At 49.3% G+C, this 24,542-nt stretch overlaps 1 protein-coding gene across 1 annotated transcript; it reads left to right on the top strand.

Moving 5' to 3' along the window:
- Positions 1-19,933: 19,933 nt before the first annotated feature.
- On the top strand, positions 19,934-20,279 carry MYMX (myomixer, myoblast fusion factor; the record flags this gene model as incomplete). Its single annotated transcript, XM_084227918.1, has 1 exon — positions 19,934-20,279. The coding sequence occupies exon 1, from the start codon at positions 20,025-20,027 to the stop codon at positions 20,277-20,279; it is 255 nt and encodes an 84-aa protein (XP_084084044.1). The 5' UTR covers positions 19,934-20,024.
- Positions 20,280-24,542: the final 4,263 nt, after the last annotated feature.

Genomic DNA, 24,542 nt, shown 5'->3' with positions numbered 1-24,542 from the left:
ATTAGGGGATGGGTAACTTTGGGTGATATATTGGGAAAAATACCCTCTCTTCTCTTTCTTTTCCATGCAGGCTACTTCTATAATCTTTCATACTAAGATTCTACTTTGTCTTTATGGGTGAAAGATTGGGGTTCCCTGGGTGCCCCTCACTTGCATGCTAACATCCTATTGGTGAACATTCAGGCTATTTCCAGTTTTTTGTTACTATAAAAAGGTTGAATGGAGGGTACTCCCTGGTGGTGCAGGGGTTAAAGACACAGTGTATCAAGCTATCACCAGCCACTGCAACATGAGTTTGATCCCCAGCCAGGGTGCTACCCACATGATGCAACTGACCTCTCCTGTCTCTTCCACTGTTCCCCTCAGCAGGGTATTTCAGTAGATCTGCCTGTTCTGCTCCCCACTCTGTCTCTGGTGAATCCTCTCACATTCCCACTTCTGGCCTACACCCCAGTTCTTGTATGCATAAAAATAAATAAATCTTTAAAAAAAAAAAAAGTTTGAATAGAAACAAAAGAAAACACAAACAAAAACACATCTTCCTCTGAACATCTGTGAGAGTTTCTCTAGAGTCCTACCTAGAAAGAGAAAGACTGGTTTGCTGGGAAATGTGCCTTCCCACCTTCACCAGCTACTGCCAAATCACTTTCTGAAATGAGTGTGGCAGGCAGCTCTCCCTCCAGTACTCCAGGAATCTCTGCTTCTCCTGGCATGATGCAATAACTTTCTCTGGCACTTCCCCACGAGCTGGTGTGGATGAGAAGCCTCTTACTTTTTTTTTAAAGAACAATTCTTTTTCATTTTTTTTTTTTTTAAGATTTATTTATTTGTGAATACAAGAACTGGGGTAGAAGTCAGAGGTGTGGGGGGTGAGAGGCTTCACCAGAGACAGAGCAGGGAACAGACAAGCAGACTGACTGAAATACACTGCTGAGGGGAGCAGTGGGCAAGTCAGGAGAGGTCTGCTGTGCCATGTGGGTAGCTCCCCAGCTGGGGATTGAACTTGTGCTGCTGTGGCTGCAGACAGCCTCAAGGTTGCATCTCAACCCCTTGCGCCACCAGGGAGGCCCAGAAGACTCTCACTTTTACCTCTCTTATTGAATGAAAGTACTGGTGATTGGTACTAAATCAAATTGCAAGTGTCTTTCCCCAGTCTGTGAGGGACTATCTTTTCATCATGTAATGTCTTTTGTTAATCGAAAGATCCTGAATTATTACTGAAGCTGGGTGAGGGATTCCAGGGGGTCAAGGTGAGCTCTACTTTGGTGTAATTCAGAAAATTACCATAACAAAAGAGTGTAAAAATCTATGAAACAAATCATCTTCCACAATCCCAAATTTCTATAGATCAGTTCCTATATCTTAAAGTTCTACCTTCCACAATCAGCCTCTATTGCCACTGGCATTTATTTTTGCAATCGGTGTGCCAGAGAAGCAAATCTTACCTTCCCCTGTGGATGGCCAACTGCCTCTGCCCCATTTCTGACCTTGTATGTGTCCTCTCCTCAGACTAGAAATTCCCCCTCAGCTCATTATATTTATGCTCTGTTCTATCTTCTCTATTCCATTCTTTTCCAGCTGCATTGTGCTACTTGGTTTCAGTTCCCATCTTAACAGATGGGCCAGACTGTATCTGTAGGGCCAGATTGGTATCACGCTTCTTTTTCCTCTTCATACTGACTTGGTTATTCTTGGTCCTTTTTTCTTTCATGAATTTTATGATCAACTCACCGTATTCTAGAAAAGGAAAACAAACTTATACCATTTTGTTCTGACTTGAAATTGTGTTGAATTTCTGGATTATATTTGGGGAAAACTAATATCTTTATAACAAAACACTTTTCTGACTGTTACTTTGGCCCACTCATCTATCTGTCTGTCTGTCTGTCTGTCTATTATCTATCTATCTGTCTGTCTGTCTGTCTGTCTGTCTATCTGTCTAGAATATCTTCTTTTTTGGCCCCTCTGCATATTTCTCCTTGAGGATCTTCCTCAGTCTTTGTTAGACTCCTGGGTCTTGTGGGTTTTGCTTTGTTCCCTCTTCGCATCAAAAATGCCAGGCACCTCCTCCCTCACCCCAACTCCAGCCCATCCTGAGACCACACTGCTCCCTCCCTCTGTTCAGGAAGCAGCTGTCCTGCCCCAACAGCTGACTGCTCCTTGGGCGCATCCTTCCCACCTTGTGTTCCAGTCAGCTGAGTGGGGGCAATGACAGTTGTTTCAGTGGGTACAATAGGCAGCATTCTGTACAGGCCAGTCTTCTGAGCCTCCTTCCCCCACACCAGAGCAACTGTTCTGGTGGATAGGGTAGGGCTCCACCTGTCATCTCAGGTTACCTTTTCACACCATGTTCAACTCCGTAAGCCATTTTCTTCATGTCTTTTTTTCTTTTTAATTTTTTAAAAGAGATTTATTTATGTATACATACAAGAATGGGGGTACAGGCCCGAGGTGCAGGGGTGGGGAAAGAAGATTCACCAGAGACAGTGGGGAGCAGAACAGGCACAGTGACTGAAATACACTGCTGACGGGAGCAGGGGGCGAGACAGGAGAGGTCTGCTGGGCCTAGCTCCCTCGCCAGCTGGGAATCAAACTCATGCTGCAGAGGATGTGGATAGCTTCACAGTGCTATGCTTAACCCCTTGCGCCACCAGGGAGGCCCCATTTTCTTCATGTCTAGCTGGTACCCAATTGCCTGCTCATGGGTCTGCCATGGTTGGACTTGGTGAGCAGAAGAGTGATGGCCATGGCTCAGGGACCAGCCTCCTGAATGTGAATGTATAGGCTCTCACCTCAGAGGCTGCTATAGTTCATAAAGTGTTCTCTGAGTTGGCACTATAGCGCCAGGCAGAGAGATGTGGGATAGGTGACAGGGCTGAACTACCAACCCCTGAGCTAATATATATATTTTTTAAGATTCATTTTTTTTTTAAGATTTATTTATTTATGCATACAAGAGCTGGGACACAGGCCAGAGATGGGGGGTGGGGTGGGCAGTGAGAGTATTCACCAGAGACAGAGTAGGGAACAGAACAGGCAAATTGACCCAAGTACACTGCTGAAGGAAGCAGTGGGCAAGTCACTGGAGAGGTCTGCTGCACCATGTGGTTAGCTCCCTGGCCGGCCAGGGGATTGAACTTGTGCTGCAGTGGCTGCAGACAGCTTCATAGGTTGTATCTTATCCCCTTGCGCCACCAGGGAGGCCCTATTTTTATTTATTTATGCATACAAGAGCTGGGGTACAGGCCAGAGGTACAGGGGGTAAAAGGATTCACCAGAGACAGAGTGGAGAACAGAACAGGCGAATCTACTGAAATACACTGTGAGGGGAGCTGCGGGCTAGACAGGAGAGTTCTGCTGTGCCATGTGGGTTAGCTCCCAGGGTGGGGATCAAACTCATGCTGCAATGGCTGGTGATAGCTTGATAGCACTGAAACTTTAACCCTTGCACCACCAGGGAGGCCCCCTGAGCTAATATTTTGCCCCTCCCTTCCCCGCCAATACTTCTTATACTTGGGGTTCAAGTTCTCCCACTGATAGCTGCTGCTGGCCAACAGTGCCCCTCAACACTCCCCGCCCTGTATACAACCTCCCTGGCCTCTATTCAGAACTCCTTGCTTGGGAGTCAGCACTGCCTTCAACTTCCCTTGAATGGGAAGGGCTCCAGGCCAGCGCTGATGCCCTAAAAGGGACATTATGACAATGAACCCTCCATTGATTTTTTTTTAAAGATTTATTTATTTATACAAGCACTGGGTACAGTCAGAAGCGCTGGAGGGTGAGAGAATTCACCAGAGCCAGAGCGGGGAGCAGAGCAGGCAGAAGGACCGAAGTACACTGCTGAGGGGAGCAGCAGGCGGCAGGAGAGGTCTGTGTGCCATGTGGGACCCTTGCCCGGCGGCCAGAGATCAAACCGGTGCTGCAGAGGCTGCGGGCAGCTTCGCAACCCAGCCCTCAACCACTGTGCCACCAGGGAGGCCCTGCATTGATTTTTTCAAGCATTAACAGAGCCCCAGCTTCCACTCCCAGCTGCTGCTCCTGAGCCTCAGGGGTGCCTTCAAGGAGCAGCCAATTGGGCTGGCCTCAGGAACAGGTTGTCCAGGGAGATAAAAACCAAAATGATAGAAGGAAGGAAACTCTTGCTTATTGGACACTGTCTAGGAGACAAGGTCAAGGCCTGGCATTCTCCCATCTTTTGACCCTGTCAGAGGGAGATATTGTGGTCACGCCTGTGAGACTTAGCCACTATTCCTCCATCTTGTGTATAATCACCATTTTAGTATTTCAAGTTTTTCTTACTCAAGACTAAATAGCCTGCATTCCAAAGAGGGTTTATGACCCCCACCCCACTCTAGTCTTATCTCAGAAGGACAGCCACAGCGGAGCCGAGTAATGGGTCTAACTAGCCATAAAATAGAGCTGAGCAATTTGGGCCACTAATGGGGTCAAACTAGCCATAAAATAACTGTGTACCCAGCGTATTTAGGAAATGCAGCTGTGTAACCAATGAATGATGCACCTGTGTAATCAATGAATGATTGTCAACATGATTTAATTTTTAGAAATCTACTTGTAACCCTATATAAGATCCCTGTTCCCTTTGTTCAGGGCTCCTGACCTCCGCTGTTACATAGGTGCATGTCGTGAGCCCGGATTCGAGCCCGTAATAAACTCCTTTTTGTTCTTGCATCGGCTGTCTGTGTGTCCTTGGGGGCTGCACCGGCTGACGTTGGGCACAACGCCCACTTTAGAAAGGAGGGCATGACTCCTTAGGGCTCACCCCACCCTCTATGAGCAGTATACAGTCTGCTCAGGCATCCAGAGTGGGCCTAAGAGGGCATTAGAGCCAGCACAGGAATCCAGACCTGAGGGACCAATGCAGAAGGTCCTTCACCTCCCTATGCAGGTCGGTGGCCAAGTTCTAGGGTGCTATGGACTCCTGATACTGACATGAGGGGGAGGGGGAAGAATAGGACTCCCAGGTTTTGCAAGAATCTATTAGCATTTTTCAGCTCTCACTGCCCCATTTGCAGTTTGCTGATCTTTGCCTGTCACCCTACTTTGTCACTTTGTCCCTTGCACACTTTGTCCCTTGCACAGGCCTGACACACTGCAGGCATTTGATGCATGTTACTGCAATGAAAAACCCAATTAACTGATGCCAACGAATGGTGGATGAAAGGTTCGGCGTGGTAAAGAAAAGGAGAGCCAGGCTAAATTTCTCAAAGGGAGGGAAAGTTTATTGCGCCCAGGGCGGATCTCACGCACCCAAGGTGGGGGTCAGTGAAGCCGCGCACGTTGTTAGGGGGAAGCAGGGTTTTATAGGGTGAGGAGAGGTCAGGTGGGTAGTTGGGCTGTACTGCGGAAAAGTTTGTAGGGCGTGAAAAGTTTCCTGGGGCAGGTAGAGGTTCTTTGTCTGAGAAGAGACTCCTAGGGGGAGGGGGGAGGCTCACTGCCTGAATCCTCCAGGCAGGTATCCGCATTCCTGCCCCCCAGGTGGGCTTCCCGGTAGGCTTTTGCATTCCAGGCCTGCTGCATGGACCTTTCAGTGGAGTTTCACAGGATGCTGCTGGATGAGCATGGTGGATCCCAGGAGAGGACCAGGAAGGAGGTCCCCGGGGGTCACTTACTGCTCCATGCAACTATAACAGCGGCATCTCCATAAAGAGGAGAGGTTCTATGTTCCCTGCCCCACCCAAGGATGGGTTTAACTGAGCAGCAGGGGAAGCTATCTAACACAGAGAGGAGACATGGGAAGAAGGGCATGCTGGCTTCTTAACTTTGGACTTGCACTAGGGACTTGGAGGGCTTGGGGGAGACTCGTGGAGGAGAGAAACATGGAGAGGCTAACAATGGCAGCCATCACCTTGTCTTGCACTTTGATTTTGCTCCTTTGGTCACAGCATTTTGGGACTTGTTTCAGAACTCCTTTCTTATGGTTTCCTTAGCTGCCTTAGACTTGTGGCAAGATTTCAGACCTTGGTAGCCCTGCTTCAGGCCCACTGCTTGGCTGGATATTTACCCAGAAGGGGATGGGTAACTTGGGTGTTTTATTGGGAAACTATTATTCTTCTCTTCTCTATGCACACCAATTGTATTAAGGTTTTTTTTACATTAAATTTATTTTTTAAAGATTTATTTATTTATGCATACAAGAACTGGGGTACAGGCCAGAGGTGCAGGGGGGGCGAGAGGATTCACCAGAGACAGAGTGGGGAGCAGAACAGGCAGACTGACTGAAATACACTGCTGAGGGGAGCAGCAGGCAAGTCAGGAGAGGTCTACTGCGCCATGTGGGTAGCTCCCTGGCTGGGGATCAAACTTGAGCTGCAAAGGCTGTGGATAGCATGATAGTTGTGTAACAGGGTGGTCCCCAGGAAAGGGGGAGGTTCCCTGCCCCACCCAAGGGAGGGTGGAGCTGAGCAGGAAGAGAAGAAGCTGCAGAAGAGACTGAGGAAGGAAGCAGGATGGAGCCAGGAGACCTGGAGGAGGCGCATGGAGCCTAGAAACACGTGAAGAAACTGCGCTTGTCTTTTGGTTGTGGACTGGGTGACACAGATGTGGGTGAGACCCATGGGGAGGTGACAATGGCAGCTTTTATCTTGATGTTGATTTTGCTCCTTTTCTTCCGGGCTTGTCTGGTTGTTTCTGACCCTTTTCTGTGGGTCCCCACTGGAAGATGCTTTAGACTTGTGGCAGGCTTTGGGGCCTTGCTCTGGGCCAGTCCCATTTGGATGGACTTTTACCCACGAGGGGACGGGTAACTTTGGGTGCTTCATTTAGAAACTAGACTCTGCCTTACCTGTATTGTTTCCTAGTTTTATTAAAGTTTCTTCCCTTAAAGTCTCCTATGTTTTCTGTTGATGCGGCGGATGGCAGAACCCATTTAGAATAGGCAGGTTTGCGGGGTTTGGGCTGTCCCTCTCCCTATCCTATAACAGTTGCATTTTAACTCATTGCGCCACCAGGGAGGCCCCTAAATCTATTTTGTCTATGCACACAGATGGCTGGATCCCTTTAGAGAATGCAAGTTTGGGGGTGCCCCGTGTGCTCTTACATTGCCTGCTAATACACAGGCTTCAACTTCACAAGTTGGCACCCAAACATTTGTTTTCTAATTGCCCTTGAGGAACAAGAACTTCAGCAAATGTCCTCAAAGTTGCCTGACCCCTTCCAGGCCAGCAGAGGATAGGTGGGTAGGAGCTAAGGCATCACAGGCAGGGTCCATCACTAAGGCTGAAATAGGAAATAGACAGAGGGAATCTTATCTTTCCAGGAAAGCCTTAGCAGAAATTCTTTCTACCTTAGAGACAATGTCTGGGATGCAACCCTGGGGGTGGAAGTAGGGTTAATCCCAAGTAAAGGTGGGAAGGGAGTGAGAGGGGGTGAATACTAGGAGGGGTTTGGGGAGCAGCAGTAAACTGGCTATTTGCCTGCCCCTCCCAAACCTCCCTTTCCAACCCCCTCCGGGGATCCTCATTGTCCTCATTGTTACCAGAGACTACATCCTGTTTCCATTATCAGTCTCCCAGGTCACCCCCACCTCCCAGCCCCTCACTCTGTTTACTGAGGGCGTGGCTGAGGCTGCAGTCTGGACCCCTGACTATTCTCCAAAGATCTTACAGCTGATAGACCCCACAGCTGAGAAAACTGAGGCTGGAAAAAAACTGAGGGGTGGGATGAGCTGTGATCCAAGGTCACAGCTGTGGATCTGGGCCAGGGGTTAGCTGGACCTCCATGGTTTTCTGGAAGTTACACCCTTGTAGGTTCCCAGAGGGACCCAAGAGGCCTGACCTACCCTCCCTTTGGCTCCCTATAGTAAGTTCCTCCCCTCCAAGTACCTTTCTGCAGCTGTTGGTGGCCTGCAGAGTTCACAGATAGGATAGAGTAGTTAGAGAGACTTCCGTGGAGTATGTTTGACCAATGGAGCTCTAGGGCTCAGTAGCACAGGCTCTGAGGCAAGCAGGCCTGGGTTTGGATTTCCTCATAGGACCTCCATTTACTTTTTTTTTTTTTTTTTAAGATTTATTTATGAATGCATACAAGAGCTGGGGTGCAGGCCAGAGATGCGGGGGATGGGGGGAGAGAGGCTTCACCAGAGACAGAGTGGGGAGCAGAACAGGCAGATTTGCTGAAATACACTGCTGAGAGGAGCAGCAGGCGAGACAGGAGTGATCTGCTGCGCCATGTGGGTCAGCTACCTGGCATGCTGCTGCGGTGGCTGCAGATAGTTTCATAGTGTTGACACTTAAACCCTTGCACCGCCAGGGAGGCCCCACCCTTTACTTACTCTTACAACAAATGTTTACTGCCAAACACGGAGGGCCCAGCAGCAGACAAAATAGAAGTAAGCCTTCTTATGAAGATGGTGATGGAGGATAAGGATAGAAAAAACTGGAAAGGAGGCACCACAAGATCAGAAACCTGGCTCACAATGCCAAGAGCTGGAGGTGGGGTAGAAGGGATTAACATAGCCATTAACCTAGCTATAGGAATTAAGATCCTTCAGCACCAATGCCTAGATCACAAAGCACAAGACCCCAGAAGGTATCAGACTGCTGTGGAGGATGTCAGGAAGACAGACCTGAAGGTAAGATATGGAGATTGAGGGCCACTGTAAAAATCTGTTTCCTTTCAAATTCTACAAGTTTATTCAAAGTCAACAATAAACAAGCCACTCCATGAAGGAGTGAGCTCCTCCCAAAGAAATGATTAAATTAGTGCAGTCTCCGCTCTGACAGGGGGCATGAGTCCTTCTGCCCACCTGTGCTTATCTCTGTTCTCATTTTCGCTAACTCTATCCCTCCAAAGGGCAGCAGCCTTCCTGCCTGCTGTGACCAGTACCAGGTGAGGGCTTCTCTGACCTCCCTCAGGGAAGGCAGCTCTCCTCAAGGCCGTCCGCCTGCCACCATGCAGGCCTCTCTCAGCAAACCTGTACCTTTCGGGGAAGCCCTTTCTGCCCGCTTTTATCTATGCAAGTGTCCTTTGTTCTTCTCTCCCTTTTCTTAATAAACCTGCTCTTTTGGATATAACTAATGTCCCTGTCTCATGGAGAAACTCTCCTGGGAAACTTGCCATGTGCCGCTGAAAGTGGACCTCTGGTGAAAACTCCCAGAATGAACCCAAGGGCCTCACTCACTCCCAGAACCCAACAACTCCAAAAATGATATCAATGGCTTGGAAGTAAAGAAGGCTTTGCTGCTCCCAAAGCCAACGCCAAAGCAAAAGTTTTGAAGGTCTAGAAAGGCTCCCATGACCATACACACAAAAGATCCACGTGGCACTCATCTTCTGACAGCCCAAGACACTGCAGCTCCAAAATCAACCCAAAGATCTTTGTAAAAGCATCCCCAGGAGAAACAGGCTTGGCCACTGTGCCATTGTAACAGGGTGGTCCCCAGGAAAGGGGGAGGTTCCAGGTTTCCTGCCCCACCCAAAAGAAGGGTGGAGCTGAGAGAGAAGAAGCTGCAGAGGAGACTGAGAAGGAAGGAAGCAGGAAGGAGAGCCAGAAGGCGATCTGGAGGAGGCACATGGAGCAGAGAGACACGTGAAGAAACTGCACTTGCCTTTTGGTCGTGGACTGGAGACACAGATGTGGGTGAGAGACCCGTGGGGAGGTGACAATGGTGGTTTTTGTCTTGATTTTGATTTTGCTCTCTTCCTTCCAGACTTATCTGGTGGTTTCTGATCCTTTTCTGTGGGTCCCCACTGGAAGATGCTTTAGACTTGTGGCAGGCTTTCGGGCCTTGCTCTGGGCCAATCTTGCTTGGGTGGACTTTTACCCACTAGGGGATGGGTAACATTGGGTGCTTGATTTAAAAACTATATTCTTTGCCTTTCCTGTATTGTTTCCTAATTGTATTAAAGTTCCTTCCCATTAAAGTCTCATATGTTTTGTGTTGATGCGGCAGATGGCAGAATCCATTTTGAATAGGCAGGTTTGCGGTGTTTGGGCTGCCCCTCTCCCTGCCCTATAGCACCATCATCTACTTCCCCTGACCAGCAAGTCAGCCAAGAAGACAAAAGACTGCAACACACGTGTGTATATTGTGGATGTCAAGGTCAACAAGCACCATATCAAACAGACTGTGAAGAAGCTCTATGAATTGACATGGCCAAGGTCAACACCCTGATCAGACCTGATAGAAAGAAGCCCTCTATGTTTGGTGCTCCTGACTATAATGCTTTGGGTCTTGCTTACAAAATTGGGATCAAGGCCTCCTTGGTGGTGCAAGGGGTTAAGCGCTGCACTGTGAAGCTATCCGCAACCAAGCTGACCCACACGGCCAAGTAGACCTCTCCTGTCTCGTCTGCTGCTCCCCTCAGCAGTGTATCTCAGTCAGTCTGCCTGTTCTGTTCCCTACTCTGTCTCTGGTGAATCCTCTCACCCCCCCATACCTCTGGCTTATACCTCAGGTTTTTTTTATGCATACGTAAATAAATCTTTAAAAACAAAAACAAAATTGGGACCATCTAAACTGAGTCTAGCTGGCTATTCAAACTTAGCCAGTTTAGAAAAGAAAAAGAAATGGAAATTTCTACTCTCATGTAGTTTACATTCCAGTGTGGAGGGAGATGATGTCCTGAATGAACTCCACAAACTCAGGTTTTACGGACTCCACGCACACCTCAGGCTGAGAGATCCAAGACACCAAATCCCATAACGTCATCATCACCAAAGGGAGGATTGGTAGGAACTAAGGGTGGAGTTGAGCAGCCAGGCTTGGTACATAACCAGACATGTGGTCTTTGGGTGGATGGTTTTACTGCAGGTATTCAGCGAGCCGTGGGGTCCCAGCTCAGAAGAACTGGTAGGATGCATTCACCAATTTATCACTTTTTCTCCTTCGGTTAGTCCTCTATTCAATTCCCCCTTTCTATAAATAAACTCTTTATTAACCTTTTTGTGTGTGCCTGTAGTTGGGTCTCATTGTAAGCTTTTTGTTTTGTTTTGTTTTGTTTTTAATTTGTTTTTTGCATAGAGGATCTGGGATGTAGGCCAGAGGTGCGGGGGCGGTGAGAAGATTCACCAGAAACAGAGTGGAGAACAGAACAGGCAGATCTACTGAAATACACTGCTGAGAGGAGCTGCGGACGAGTCAGGAGGGGTCTGCTGTGCCATGTGGGTAGCTCCCTGGCTGGGAATTGAACTCATGCTGCAGTGGCTGGTGATAGCTTGATAGCACAGAGACTTTAACCCCTGCACCCCCCCCCCCCCAGGGAGGCACCAATCTAAGCAGGCCTTATTACTCAAGCTCAGAAAGCCAGACTCTGAACCACAAGATTGTTTCTACAAAGGAAACATTTTGTTAGCCAGTGACTCCCCAACAGGAGGACAGTAGGGGAGGACAATACAGTCTGTACTCAAGAAGGCTGCTTCCCACAGTGGCAAGTGAAGGAAGATTATATTAGACAAAGAGGTTTGCAGGGACATGTGGGTGGGAGAGAATTTCTTCTTCATTCTCAGGACCAGGAGGGGCTGGGCACTCCTGCTAGGAGCAGAGGATCACGAGGTTATTGATACATTTCTGTAATAGTTGTTTTCTTCTGAGTTATTAATTTAAAATGACCTGAGGGTGTTGCTCAGGCACTGCCGCTTTCAGCATTCTTAGAGGGAACAAAAATATTTCTGTAAACATGCTGTAAAATGTTCTGGGGACCCTGCCCCTGGTCTCACATGCAAGTGAGTAAAGCCATATTCACAGGCTCCCCCTTTGTATGTAGGTATCTCTTGCTTGATGGTGTGAATATTGGTTTAAAAAAATGAAAAGGATTTAACAATGGGTACCCAGCTTTTGCATCCATGCAGTGCATTCATTAAAATGAAAGCTATTAGATCCTACTTTGTTTTCCTCTTGTATCAGCTTATCACTTAGATCAGGGCCATTTAGAACCAGAAGCCCTGACTATCAAAAATAATTACATTCTTAATGTCAATGACGCACTGTTTTTACCTATATAAATTAAATTTAAACTTGTGTTTACTGGAATAGCTCTCATAGAGTATAATAGGTTGGACTACTTCCAGGGTTCGAAATTTCACTTTGATTATCTAATAAACTCTTTGTCTAACTATTCTTGAGGCTTTATTTTTTAGTTAATATTTCCTTAAGCATTAGGCAACCATCTTGGCCCTGAGGAATGTAGTACAGCGGCTTCTAAGGCAGGGGGCCTGTGTTCAGCAACACCACCATTCCCTTCTTCATTCCTTTTTTTATTTTTGCTTTGAAGATCTGGGGTGTAGGTCAGAGGTGGGGCGGGGTTAGAGGATTCACCAAAGATAAGTGGGGAGCAGAACAGGCATATCTACTGAAATACACTGCTAAGGAGGGGCAGCAGGGGGAGTCAGGAGAGGTCTGCTGCACCATGTGGGTTGCTCCCTGCCTGGCCTGGAAGCAAACTAATGCTGAAGTGGCTGCGGTTAGCTTCACAGGTTGCGTCTAAACCCTTGCGCCATCAGGGAGGCCCAAGAGCTCATGAATTTTAAAGTTAAGTCAGAGGTGGTTGCAACAGATTAACTAAGTAGAAAGGGTTTAACATGTGATAAGTCCAAAGTGTTGGTCCTTTCAGCTTGAGGACAAGCTTGGTAAGAACTGAATGAGGCCCCTTTGAGGAAGGCTGTAGTTGATCTTAAAGATAATCAGTTTTGGGGCCTCCCTGCTGGCTCAAGGGTTTAAGTCGCAGCACTGTGAAGCTATCCACAGCCACTGCAGCACGCACAAGTTCGAACCATGGCTGGCCAGGGAGCTAACCACATGGTGCAGCAGACCTTTCCTGTCTCGCCTGCTGCTCCCCTCAGCAGTGTGTTTCAGTCAGTCTGCCTGTTCTGTTCCCCACTGTGTCTCTGGTAAATCCTCTCACCCCCAACACCTCTGGCCTGTACTCCAGTTCTTGTATGCATAAAATAAATAAATCTTTTTTAAAAAGATGTCAGATTTCCCATGTTTTCCGGAGGTTTCTGGCTACTTTCCTGGTCACCAGGGAAGTAGCCAGTATAGGGGAACATTCAGTGGATACCAAGACCTTGATGTAGACTTGAGCCTCCTGGGCTCTTCCAAGGCGACTGTCTCTGGTGGAGCTTGGCTGAATACTTCTGGGGCACGTCCTCCCTGAGATAGCTGGGGTTAGAAGCACTGCCTAGAGGTCACAGGCTGTCTCTTTTTCTCCATCATTTGGATCTCACCCTGGGTCTTGGAACTGTACTGCCAGAGTAGCTTCCTGGTGGATGAGCCTTGGAGCCTGGTGATGGAGGGCATTGGCTTCATGAGAGCTTTTTCCAGGCAGCAGCTCTCCTGTCCACATGTGCCAATGCAGGCATTTCTCTTCATCAACTTCTTCCCTTTGCAAAGCTGCAGAAGCAGCTCTTTTTCCAAGACTGCCCACTTGTGTCTATGCAGGTACCTCTTCTAATAAACCTTTCCTTTCAGAGGCAGCTCTTTCTGCCCACTTGTGTCTATGTAAGCATCCTTGACTTACCTTCTTTTATTTATTTATTTATTTATTCATTCATTCATTCATTTATTCATTTATTTATTTATTTTTAAGATTTATTTATTTATTTATACAAGCACTGGGTACAGTCAGAAGTGTGGGAAGCTGAGCGAATTCACCAGAGCCAGAGCGGGGAGCAGAACAGGCAGACTGATGAAATACAATGCTGAGGGGAGCAGCAGGCGGCAGGAGAGGTCTGTCGCGCCATCTGGGACCCTTCCCAGTGGCCGGGGATCCAACTGGCGCTGCAGAGGCTACGGGCAGCGTTGGAACCCAGCACTCAACCACTGCCCCACTGGGGAGGCCCCTCTTCTTTTTTTTTATAATAAACCTGCCTTTTTGATATTAAAATTTTTTTTTCGGGCACCATGTTTCTTCAGATCTTAGTTTAACAGTGTATAATCCTCATAGAAAGGGGAGGTTCTAGGTTCTCTGCCCCACCTAGGGAAGGGTGGAGCTGAGCAGTAAGGGGGAAGCAAAAAAAAGGCTTGGGAGAGAAGGCTGGGGAAGACTAGGAGAAGGCAAAAGAATCTGCACTGCTTTTTGGCCTTGGAAGACATGGAAGGAGACACTTGAAAGAGACCAGGGTGAGAGACTTATGGGGGATGCTGACAATGGCAGACTTTATCTTGACTTGTACTTTGATTTTGCTCCTTTCCATGGCTTGGAAAATCCCCTGAGGCAGAGATCAAGGCGTAGTCACAATCAAAAGCCCAAAATCACTTCAAAATGCAGCACTACCTTTATTTTTTTTTATTATTTTTTAAAAGATTTATTTTTATATATGCATACAAGAACTGGGATATAGGCCAGAGTTGCAGTGGGTGAGAGGATTCACCAGAGACAGAGTGGGGAGCAGATTAGGTAGATCTACTGAAATACACTGCTGAGGGGAGCAGTAGGCGACACAGAAGAGATCTGCCCTGTCATGTGGGTCAGCTCCCTGGCTGGGGATCACACTCATGCTGCGGATAGCTTGATAGCGCTGACTGTAACACCTGTGCCACCTGGGAGGCCCCCCCATCACTACCTATAGAATTGCTACTAAGACCTATAAGCCAGCAGAGATCACAAACAAAAGACCAAAGTCACAGAACTGAATTTATTCTTTTTTTTTTTTAAAAAAAAGGTTTATTTGTTTATACATACAAGAACCAGGGTACAGGCCAGAAGTGTGGGGGGTGAGAGGATCTACCAGAGACAGAGCAGGGGAACAGAACAGGCAGATCAACTGAAATACACTGCTGAGGGGAGCAGCGGGTGAGTCAGGAGAGGTCTGCTTCACCTTGTGGGCAGCTCCCTGGCCAGGATCGAATTCGTGCTGCAGCAGCTGCCAGAAGCCTCATGGGTTGCGTCTTAACCCCTTGTGCTACCAGAGAGGCCCAGAATGGAATTTATTCTAATAAAAAATGTCACAAATAGAAAAGCCTATTCTTAGTAAAACAAAACTAAAGGGAAAAATCATCAAGAAAACACTTCTTAAAAAAAAAAACAAAACACTTCTGGGGGCCTCCCTGGTGGCTCAAGGGATTAAATCTCAGCACTATGAAGCTATCAGCAGCCACTGCAGCACATTCTATCCCCTGCCAGGGAAGTGACCCACATGGCGCAGCAGACCTCTCCAGACTCGCCTACTGCTCCCCTCGGCAGTGTATTTCAGTCAATCTGCCTGTTCTACTCCCACTCTGTCTCTGGTGAATCCTCTCACCCCCTAAACCTCTGGCCTACATCCCAGCTCTTGCATGCATAAATAAATAAATCTTTAAAAAAAACAAAACAAAACTTCTGAGTTTCAGAACAGCCCACCATCTGGCCACAAACATCATCTTGGAAAATGTAGACCTTACAGGAGCAAGTGCCATATTTGATTTGGCCATGTGGTTTGAATTTACTACTATCTTTGCTAAAACTGCTTGCTTAGTTCCTGAGAAGCCCACCACCATGAGGCCCCAATTGCCATTTTGGAGCAGGTTCTATCTTGACCTAACCACATGGTTTCAACATTAAGCATCTTTGAATAAAGTTGCTTATTACCACACAGAACAATTTCCACAAAATCAAACCTCTGCACTAATGACTAGAAACAAGTCGCACACAGTCACAAAATTTCCATGAGGCCAAAGCCAGTTTTTAATAATCTGAGGTGAGAAGCAAATCTACACATATCTGAAACGCAATCATACTAGAGAAACAACCATACTCTCATTATGGTAGTCAGTGCCATGGGGAAGCCAACTTTCCCCATAGGGCTGACCAACCACAGACTCTAAAACAGACAATGGTTACCAAATTTGTCAGCAGAAGTGATCCAGCAACAAAATACATGCATCTCTCAGTTTCAAAAGGAGGGGCACCCCGGGACCCCTAAACCTACATGATGGAAATGGGTTCTGTCATCTGCCACACAAAGACAGTATATACTGTTTATGTATAAGACCTTCAATAGAAAATAACTTTAATAGAACAAGTGTGCTATAGAAAGAAGAGAAAGAATATAGCTTCTAAATGAAGCACCCAAAGTTACCCAACCCCTCATGGGTAAATGCCAAGCCAAATGGGTGGCCCAAAGCAGGATCACTGAGGTCTAAAAGCTTGAGGTGGGCATCCCTGGTGGCGCAAGGGGTTAAGACGCAACCTATGAAGTTATCCACAGCCACTGTAGCACGAGTTCAATCCCTGGCCAGGGAGCTACCCACATGGCGCAGTCAATCTGCCTGTTCTGTTCCCCACTCTGTCTCTGGTGAATCCTCTCACCCCCACACCTCTGGCATGTACCCCAGTTCATGTATGCATAAATAAATCTTTGGGGGAAAAATACACTCTATAAAAGAGCTTTAGCCAGTATTGAGTTAATAGTTCCAATTCTTTTCTCTAAACTTCTATGAATCTGCAACCAGTATGCCAATCTGACTAAGCTAAGAGTAAATAAAACAGGTTGGGAAACAGTAGCAATGAAGGTCCCCTTTCCTTAGAGCTCACTCTGGAGGAGTCTCTACAGTCAGAACTACTGTGGTTTCTTCTAATCAGAAGAAATGGTGCCTTCAACGATAGGTATCTTTCAGTTACTTACCCATCTAGCTTTTTTTTAAGATTTATTTTATTTACTTATGCATACAAGAACTGGGGTATAGGCCAGAGATGTGGGGGCAGGGGTGAGAGGATTCACCAGAGACAGAGTGGGGTACAGTTCAGGCAGATGTACTGAAATACACTGCTGAGGGGAGCAGCAGGCAAGACAGGAGAGGTCTGCTGCACCATGTGTGTTAACCCCTTGGCTAGGAATCGAACTCATGCCACAGTGGTTGGTGATAGCTTATAGCACTGAGACTTTGGTTTTTAATATTCAGGTTCCAGTCAGCAGTTTTCAGTTCCCTTATGAAAAGCAGTGAGTGTGGTCCCATCTGGAAAAGAGAGGATGTAAAACCCAGTCTCTGAGGAAAGAGCTCAAAAAGCTGCTAGGCCTGGTTAGTGGCTTCTCCCAGTACCAGGGAATGGTTCTCAAGCCCTGAGTGAAAGGGAATTCCAGACAAGCCCCTGAAATTTGTTATTGACCTACCCTGACTTTATTGCTTGAGCTCAGAAAGCCAGACTCTGAACCACAAGATTGTTTCTACAAAAAAGCATTTTCTTGGGGGCCTCCCCTGGTGGCGCAGCGGTTGAGCGCTGGGCTGCAAGGCTGACCGCAGCCTCTTCAGCGCCGGTTCATTTCCCAGCCGGCCGGCGAGGGTCCCACCAAAAAAAAAAAAAAAAGTATTTTCTTGGCTAGTGGTTCCGCATCAGGAGGACAGCAGAGTCAGTGCTGTAGGAAAGGCTGCCTCCTAGAATGTCTAGCAAAGGAAGATTATATAGGAAAGAAAGGGATGCAGGACACATGGGTCTGGGGAGAGTTTCTTTATTCTCAGGACCAGGAAGGATCCTGCAATCTAGGGGCACTGGATCCTGCGTTATCAATTTAACGAAGCTAAGAGTAAATAAAATGGACAGGATGGGGAACAGCAGCAGTGAAGGTCCCCTTTCCCTAGAGCTCACTCTGGAGGCGTCTCTACACAGTCAGAACCACTGTGGCTTCTCCTTTATGAGTTACCAATTAAAACAACCTGAGGTACTGACGTTATCAGCATCCTTGGAAGTAACAGAAATATTTCCTTAAGCATTAGGCAACCCATCACCATGGCCATGAGGAATGTAGTACAGTGGCTTCTAAGGCAGGGGGGCAAGTGTTCAGGCCTGACCACAGGAACACAGTTGAGAGGTTACTACAATAATTCAGGAGAGAGATGATGAAAGCTCTGATGAGGGCAGGCATGGTGGTGTCAGTGGTAAGGCACTGAATATGTAGAAAGTAGAGCACCTCAACTTACAAATGTGGTGGTGAACTGTGACAGGAAGAGCGAAGTCAAGGATAACTTACAAGATTTTGGCCAGAATAACTGGGAAGATGGAGTTATCACTTAGAGATGAGAGGGACTGAGGGAGAGGCAAGTCTGGGGGGAGATGAGGCCATTTATCTGCTGTATGGGCAAGTTTTTTAACCACTCTGGACATCAGTTTCCACAAATGTTATAATAATCTTCCCCTGCAGAGTGGTAATGTTATAGGACAGGGAGAGGGGCAGCCCAAACCCCGCAGACCTGCCTATTCTACATGGGTTCTGCCATCCGCCACATCAACACAAAACATAGGAGACTTTAATGGGAAGGAACTTTAATAAAACTAGGAAACAATACAGGTAAGGCAAAGAATCTAGTTTCTAAATGAAGCACCCAAAGTTACCCGTCCCCTCGTGGGTAAAAGTCCATCCAAATGGGATTGGCCCAGAGCAAGGCCCCAAGGCCTGCCACAAGTCTAAAGCATCTTCCAGTGGGGACCCACAGAAAAGGGTCACAAACAACCAGACAAGCCTGGAAGGAAAAGAGCAAAATCAACATCAAGATAAAAGCTGCCATGGTCACCTCCCCACGGGTCTCACCCACATCTGTGTCACCCCGTCCACGACCACAAGACAAGCGCAGTTTCTTCACGTGTTTCTAGGCTCCATGCGCCTCCTCCAGGTCTCCTGGCTCCATCCTGCTTCCTTCCTCAGTCTCTTCTGCAGCTTCTCTTCTTCCTGCTCAGCTCCACCCTCCCTTGGGTGGGGCAGGGAACCTCCCCCTTTCCTGGGGACCACCCTGTTACAGTAAGTATTCAGTGAGATCATGAGCTCAAAGCCTTGGTACACATGTGTACACATCCTGCCCACAGCACAGGGGTGACACAGGCCATCCCATCTCCTCGGGCAACAGGTAGACGGAGAGGAAGACAACACCTATGAATCTATACTCCCGCTCCTCTCCCCTGTTACCTCAGGGTGGAAATGGAACAGACCTTTCTGCCATTTAAGCTTTCTTCAAGGTCTCTGGTTTTGGAGATAGTGAGGATGTTAACAGAGACCACTGATGGGACAACGGATCATATTTCCAAGGCCATGAAGTGTGCAAAAACACTCTCATGGTTATTATCTCATGTCAGTCCAGCGAGGCAGAAATTATACCCATTTTATGAAGAGGAGAGTGTGGTACAACAAAACAAACCTTTGTTGTTCCTGTATTTTGCTAGCTCATGGGACCTTGTGAATCTAGGGGAAAAGTGGGTGGAGTGGGTGCTGAGGTAGATATCCCTGTTCCTGTCCCTGTACCTCCCAGCTGTGTACAACTGGGATGAACTGCGACCTACTCCTCTATCCCCCAGGGGAGGGCCTACAAAAGCCAGCCTGCCCGGTCCTATGCTTCCTTTCTCAGCTGCTGAGTAACAGGAGGGACAGGAGTCCAGAAGAATCAATAAGCCTAAGGTCACATGACTAGAAAGTGCAGTCTGGGTTCCAACCCTGAGGTCTGCACCCAGTCAAGGAGAATTCCTGCTTGTGTTCCTTCCATTTCCAGCCCCTCTGCCCCCTCCCCTCCATATACCAGGTGCCAGAACACAGCTGTCTCATTTTCCCCCCACCCCCCAGCCAGTCTGTGTGGGACTGAGCTGAGTGGAGCAGTCCAAGCAGCCTCCAGTGAGGCTGTTACCCTCCAGACAAATTCAGCCTGAGATAGATTTTGGGCAGCAGTTCTGAACGGTGAGTTACACAAGGTAGGGGGTGAGGGACTAGGAAGCGAGAGGTGTCAGAAATGGGTGGATTGAGGGCCCTAAAAAGAAAATTTAGAATTGCCTGGAGGAAGAACTCCTGCTGATTTGAGGGTAAAGTCTGGAGCCTGAGGGTGTGCTTGACGGGTGGGTAACCCGAGGAGGGAAGGGTGTGAGCAACTGTAGGAGTTTCCTGGGGCTGAGAATAGCCAGTTTCTAGTTCTGGGAATCCTCACCTCAGCTACCTGGCCAAGAGAAAGGGCTTCAGGAAAGTAAATATTACCTAAGAACTTAGGTCTGGGGAGCCTGAAGGGGGAAACTGAGGGGGGGGGGGAATCCTCCAGCTCCATGTCTTTGCCAGGTGAGGAAGGAGCAGGAAAGAGGCAAGTCTAGAGTCTGGATTGCCTTGCAGTCCCTGACCGGCCATGCCTGCACCGCTGCTCCCTCTGCTGCTTCGGATGTTGCTGTCTCGCCTACTGCTGCCAATTGCCCGCCTGACCCGCCGGCACCTCCTGCCCCTGCTGCGCAGATTGGCCCGCCGCCTGGGATCCCAAGACATGCGAGAGGCTTTGCTGGGCTGTCTGTTGTTCATCCTCAGCCAGAGACACTCACCTGATGCTGGGGAGGCCTCCAGCAAGGCCCACCCAGAGAGGAGGGAGAGGCTAGCTCCCCCAAAATGAGACCAGGAGACCAAGTAGCAGCAATATTCACCAAAATGCTTTCTTTTGCAGTCACAGTCCCTGCACTGTCACTGACCACAGCCTGCCCAGTGTGCAGAAGACATGGTGGGAGGCTAAGCACAAAAGGGGTCTGACCAGGACACGTCTCCTCCTTCCCAGCAGAAATGACAAGAAGGATACCCTGCACCTTGTAGAAAATGGACACTCCCTTCCCTGCTTCCCTTTGAAGACCTTTGTTGATTACCTATGGACCCAGGGGGGAAAGAAATAACTCCCTCTCAACCCCTACCCCACCCCAGCCAAATGGGGACATGAGGTCCCATGAGGGACAATACTTACTTAACCCAGGGATGACTGACCATTTAGCTGAGTCTAGACATTTTAATCCAGATTGTCTTACTGCCTCAGGATTTACCTTAAAATAAGATCTTGGTTCCTTAAGGAGTTAGTCCTGCATCTGAAGTGACACCTCCAGCATGCAACTATCACTTAATAAATCTGTAGATTTGAATTCCTGGGATGCTTTTGACCATCTTCCATCTCATATGCTACAAGCGGATCTTACCTGGAAGAGGTGCTTGGTGTGTGTGGGGGGTGGGACAGAGGGCGGGCCCTCACGGCTTCCTTTTGTTGCTTATTTCATTGTCACTTATCCTCATCTGGAAACAGCTTCTCTTGTCTAACGTCAGCCAATACATCTGTCACACTCTGATCCGAAGTCGTGGTCTGACTTGGAGGAAGTGTGCCATGCCAGCTCAAGGTAGGGAAAACAGACATCCGTGGTCGTTGAGCAAGTTTGAAGACTTCAGTGAAGGGCTGGGAAGAGGCCCTGTGTCTGCTAAGGGAGCCAGTGGGCTGCCCCTCGGGAGAGCAATGGCGAAGGGATCTGAGGGAAGCTGGGGGTGGGGCGACCTGATGTGATGAATTCACCATAGTTTCTCTTCCCCTAGCAAAGACCCCACTGGGGTCAAATAAGAATTGCCAGATGTATTTGCAGCCCGTTTCCATATAATTTGCATATTGTTCTCATTCAGTAGTCCTCTCTGCCTCTCACGGCTAGTCTTGGGCTCTAGGTTCAGAGGGGAACAGCGAGGAGTACAGGCCCTTTTCAGGACCCCATTCTGTCCCCTCACCCTTAGCCTGCCTGGGCTGGGAAAAGAACAAAGCCCCGAGCTATGCGCGCCCCCCGCCCCCCCCCCGCCCGCCCCGCCCCGCCCCGCCCCGCCCGTCGCCCTCCAGCCGGGGAACCATCTGCTCGTTCCTGGAGTTCTCTAAAGCCTGCCCTGGAGCTCGCCAGTTTCGGGACGGCCGCTTGGGAGGAGGGCTCGAGGCCATTTCCCTAACTCCCTTCCCCTTTGGGGTCACGGGCGCGGTTTCTGGCCTCCTCCGGGCCTCCTCTCCCACCGACCTCCCAAAGCCCTCCCGGCCCCCAGCGGCGCCGGCGGGGCCCAGCGGAGCGCGCAGAGGGCGCGGGGCTCCGTCTCAGCCGCCCCCGGCCGGCGGGGAGACCGGTCAGACCCGGCGCGGGCTGCGATTTCCGGCCACCGCGATGGCCCTCGTCTAGCGGCGAGGACGCCAGGAGAGGGACCCTGGGTTTGCCAGCCCGGGATTTCCGTACCCCCTCCCCAACGCCGGAAGTCCTCACTAAAGCTTCAGCAGGTGCGCTGGAGGGGAGGGAGAGGGGCGGGGTTGGCCTGGCTCTCCCCTGGCCTCATAGAGCTGGGTGCTGGCAGCGCCCCACATGTGCTGCTCACCCTTGTTGGGGTCGGGGTAGGGGTGGAGTGGGGGTCTGCGGTTTCTGGGAAGGGGGTGCTGGTCTGGGGTTTTGAAGGCCACGGTTAGGTGATCCTCTCCCCTCACCCCATGTTGATGACCCCAAGGTCAGAGACTTGCCAAGAGCCTAAGGTAGGGCAGAGGTGGAAGAAGCTAGGCTACATCAAGGCCAGACCTAGTAAACAGAGTCAAGTATTCCAGAATCCTGAACCCCAATACCAGTCTTTCCCCAGGAAGGTCAGGGAAGTGAGTTTGACCCAGAATGAGGCCTTGTTCATCTTGGGTTTTTTGCATTAACTTGGATTTATTTATTTATTTATTCATTCATTCATTCACTTGGATTTATTTATTTATTTATTTATTTATTTATTTATTTATTTATTTATTTTGCGGGACCCTCTCCGGTGGCCGGCCGGGGATCGAACTGGCGCTGCAGAGGCTGCAGGCAGCCTTGCAATCCAGCGCTCAACCGCTGCGCCACCAGGGGAGGCCCTAACTTGGATTATTTTAAATACAGCATCAGGTATTATTAATCTTGATTTATGAGTTTTTTGGAGCACTCTTAAATTTTGCACCTCAGCCCAGTGCCTCATTGGCCTCTCCCTAATCCCAACCCTGCCACAAAGCCTTGCAGCTGAAGACACAAACACAAGTGAAAAGGTACAGTCATGAGACATGTGCTGGTGACAAACTGCCCCCCCCCCCCCCCCCCCCCCAGGCAGAGCAAACACTCCCAGCAACACAGATGGACACAGGGCTGGAGAAATCGGACTGTCTGTGAGGGGGTGAGGGGGGTGAGGCAGGCTTGGGGCTGGGCAGGGGAGGAGGGAGTCTGGGGCAAGACACAGAGTGGGGGGTGGTGCTGCTGGACCAGCCCTTCCCATCTCACAGAATTCAAGCGAGGAATGGGACCTGAGGGAACTAGAAGTGAGAGAGCCATAAGAGTGCGCAGAAGATGACAAAGGGCTGGCTGGGCCTGGCTAGATAACTCCAGACCTAGGCCTGAGTGAGTTAGGGCCAGAGGCTGTCCACTCCACTAGGGGGCCCTGGCACCCATAGCAACACTTGTCCAGGGAGGTGGCTCTAGAGGGGTGTGGCTGCTGGCTGGGGGCCCAGGCAGGGTGAGGGCCAGATGGGCTTTTCTTTTTTTTTTTTAAGATTTATTTTTGTTTATACAAGCACTGGGTACAGTCAGAAGCACGGGAGGGTGAGACAATTCACCAGGGCCAGAGCGGGGAGCAGAGCAGGCAGGACTGAAGCACACTGCTGAGGGGAGCAGTGGGTGGCAGGAGAGGTCTGCGCGCCATGTGGAACCCTCCTCCGGTGGCCGGGGAGCAGCTGGGGATCGAACCGGCGCTGCAGAGGCTGCAGGCAGCTTCGCAACCCAGTGCTCAACCGCTGCGCCATTGGGGAGGCCCCAGATGGGCTTTTCTACAGCAATCACAGCCTTGGCTGTTGCCATCCTGTGAGCAGACCAGGCCCCTGAGGGGGTGAGGAGAGGAACCAGTCTTCCCCTGTCTGGTGTGGGACTCTCACCACTTTCCTTCACTTTAATTCCACTTCCAGCCCTAGTTACACACAACAGCAGCCTCTGACCACCAGCCTGGTCATGCCTGGCAGATCTGCCTGACCACTAAGGCCTGCCACCCCCACATGTCCAGAGACAGGAAATGAAGGTGGGGAGAGAGATGGAGCCAAAGAAGAGGGAGGGAAGGGCTGGGAGAGGAAGAGGGAGAGACTGGACAAACACAGAATGGACATGGGGGCGAGGGAGACCCAGACATGAACCTGTCTTGGACACATGGACAGTGCCTAGAAAAATACCCATTTTCCTGCCCTCTGGATAAGTCTGGGGGCAGATGGTCTATGAAGATCTGTTGGGCTTGGGGCCAGAAGGCTGGAGAACACCCCTTCTGGAGTAGCCTGGGGAGAGTCCATTGATCCTAAATAAAAAAGCATCCCTCCCCTCAGGGCCCTGTCTGTTCTCTGGGGGAGAGGGTGTGGCTCTGCCTTAACCCTATGATGCTGGTACTGCTAATTGTTAATTAGTGTTTGTGGCTTCTCCTGGGCACAGGCCTCTTGGGTAATGGCAGGGAGGGAGCAGAAGACTGGGTTGGATTTTCTCTCCAAGGCACCTCCTAAGCTTTGGATTGTCCTCCAGCACCGAGGGCTTCTGCAGGGCAATGATCTGTCCCCAGCCACAATTTACTGCATAACAAAAATGGAGGGGATCGTTTTCCCTCCTTAGGTAAAAGAACTGACCACTGCTCAGCAGCCCACCCCCTTCCTCCTCAGCCAGCGGAGGATGTGGGGGGCTCAGCAAGGCTTCCTCCTCACTATAGGATTCACTCAGGATGTAAGGCAGTTCCGGCCTTTTTCTCTTCCTATATCCAGCTGTGCCTCAGTTTTTCCAGTTCTGGGTACAGAAAGGGTGAATCACTAGGAGGCTACCGAGCTGTGCTTCTAATCAACATCCCCCACCCCCCAACA

Source organism: Talpa europaea, assembly GCF_964194135.1.
Source record: "Talpa europaea genome assembly, chromosome: 2".
Taxonomy (NCBI): domain Eukaryota; kingdom Metazoa; phylum Chordata; class Mammalia; order Eulipotyphla; family Talpidae; genus Talpa; species Talpa europaea.
This window is presented reverse-complemented; position numbering and strand designations above follow the sequence as displayed.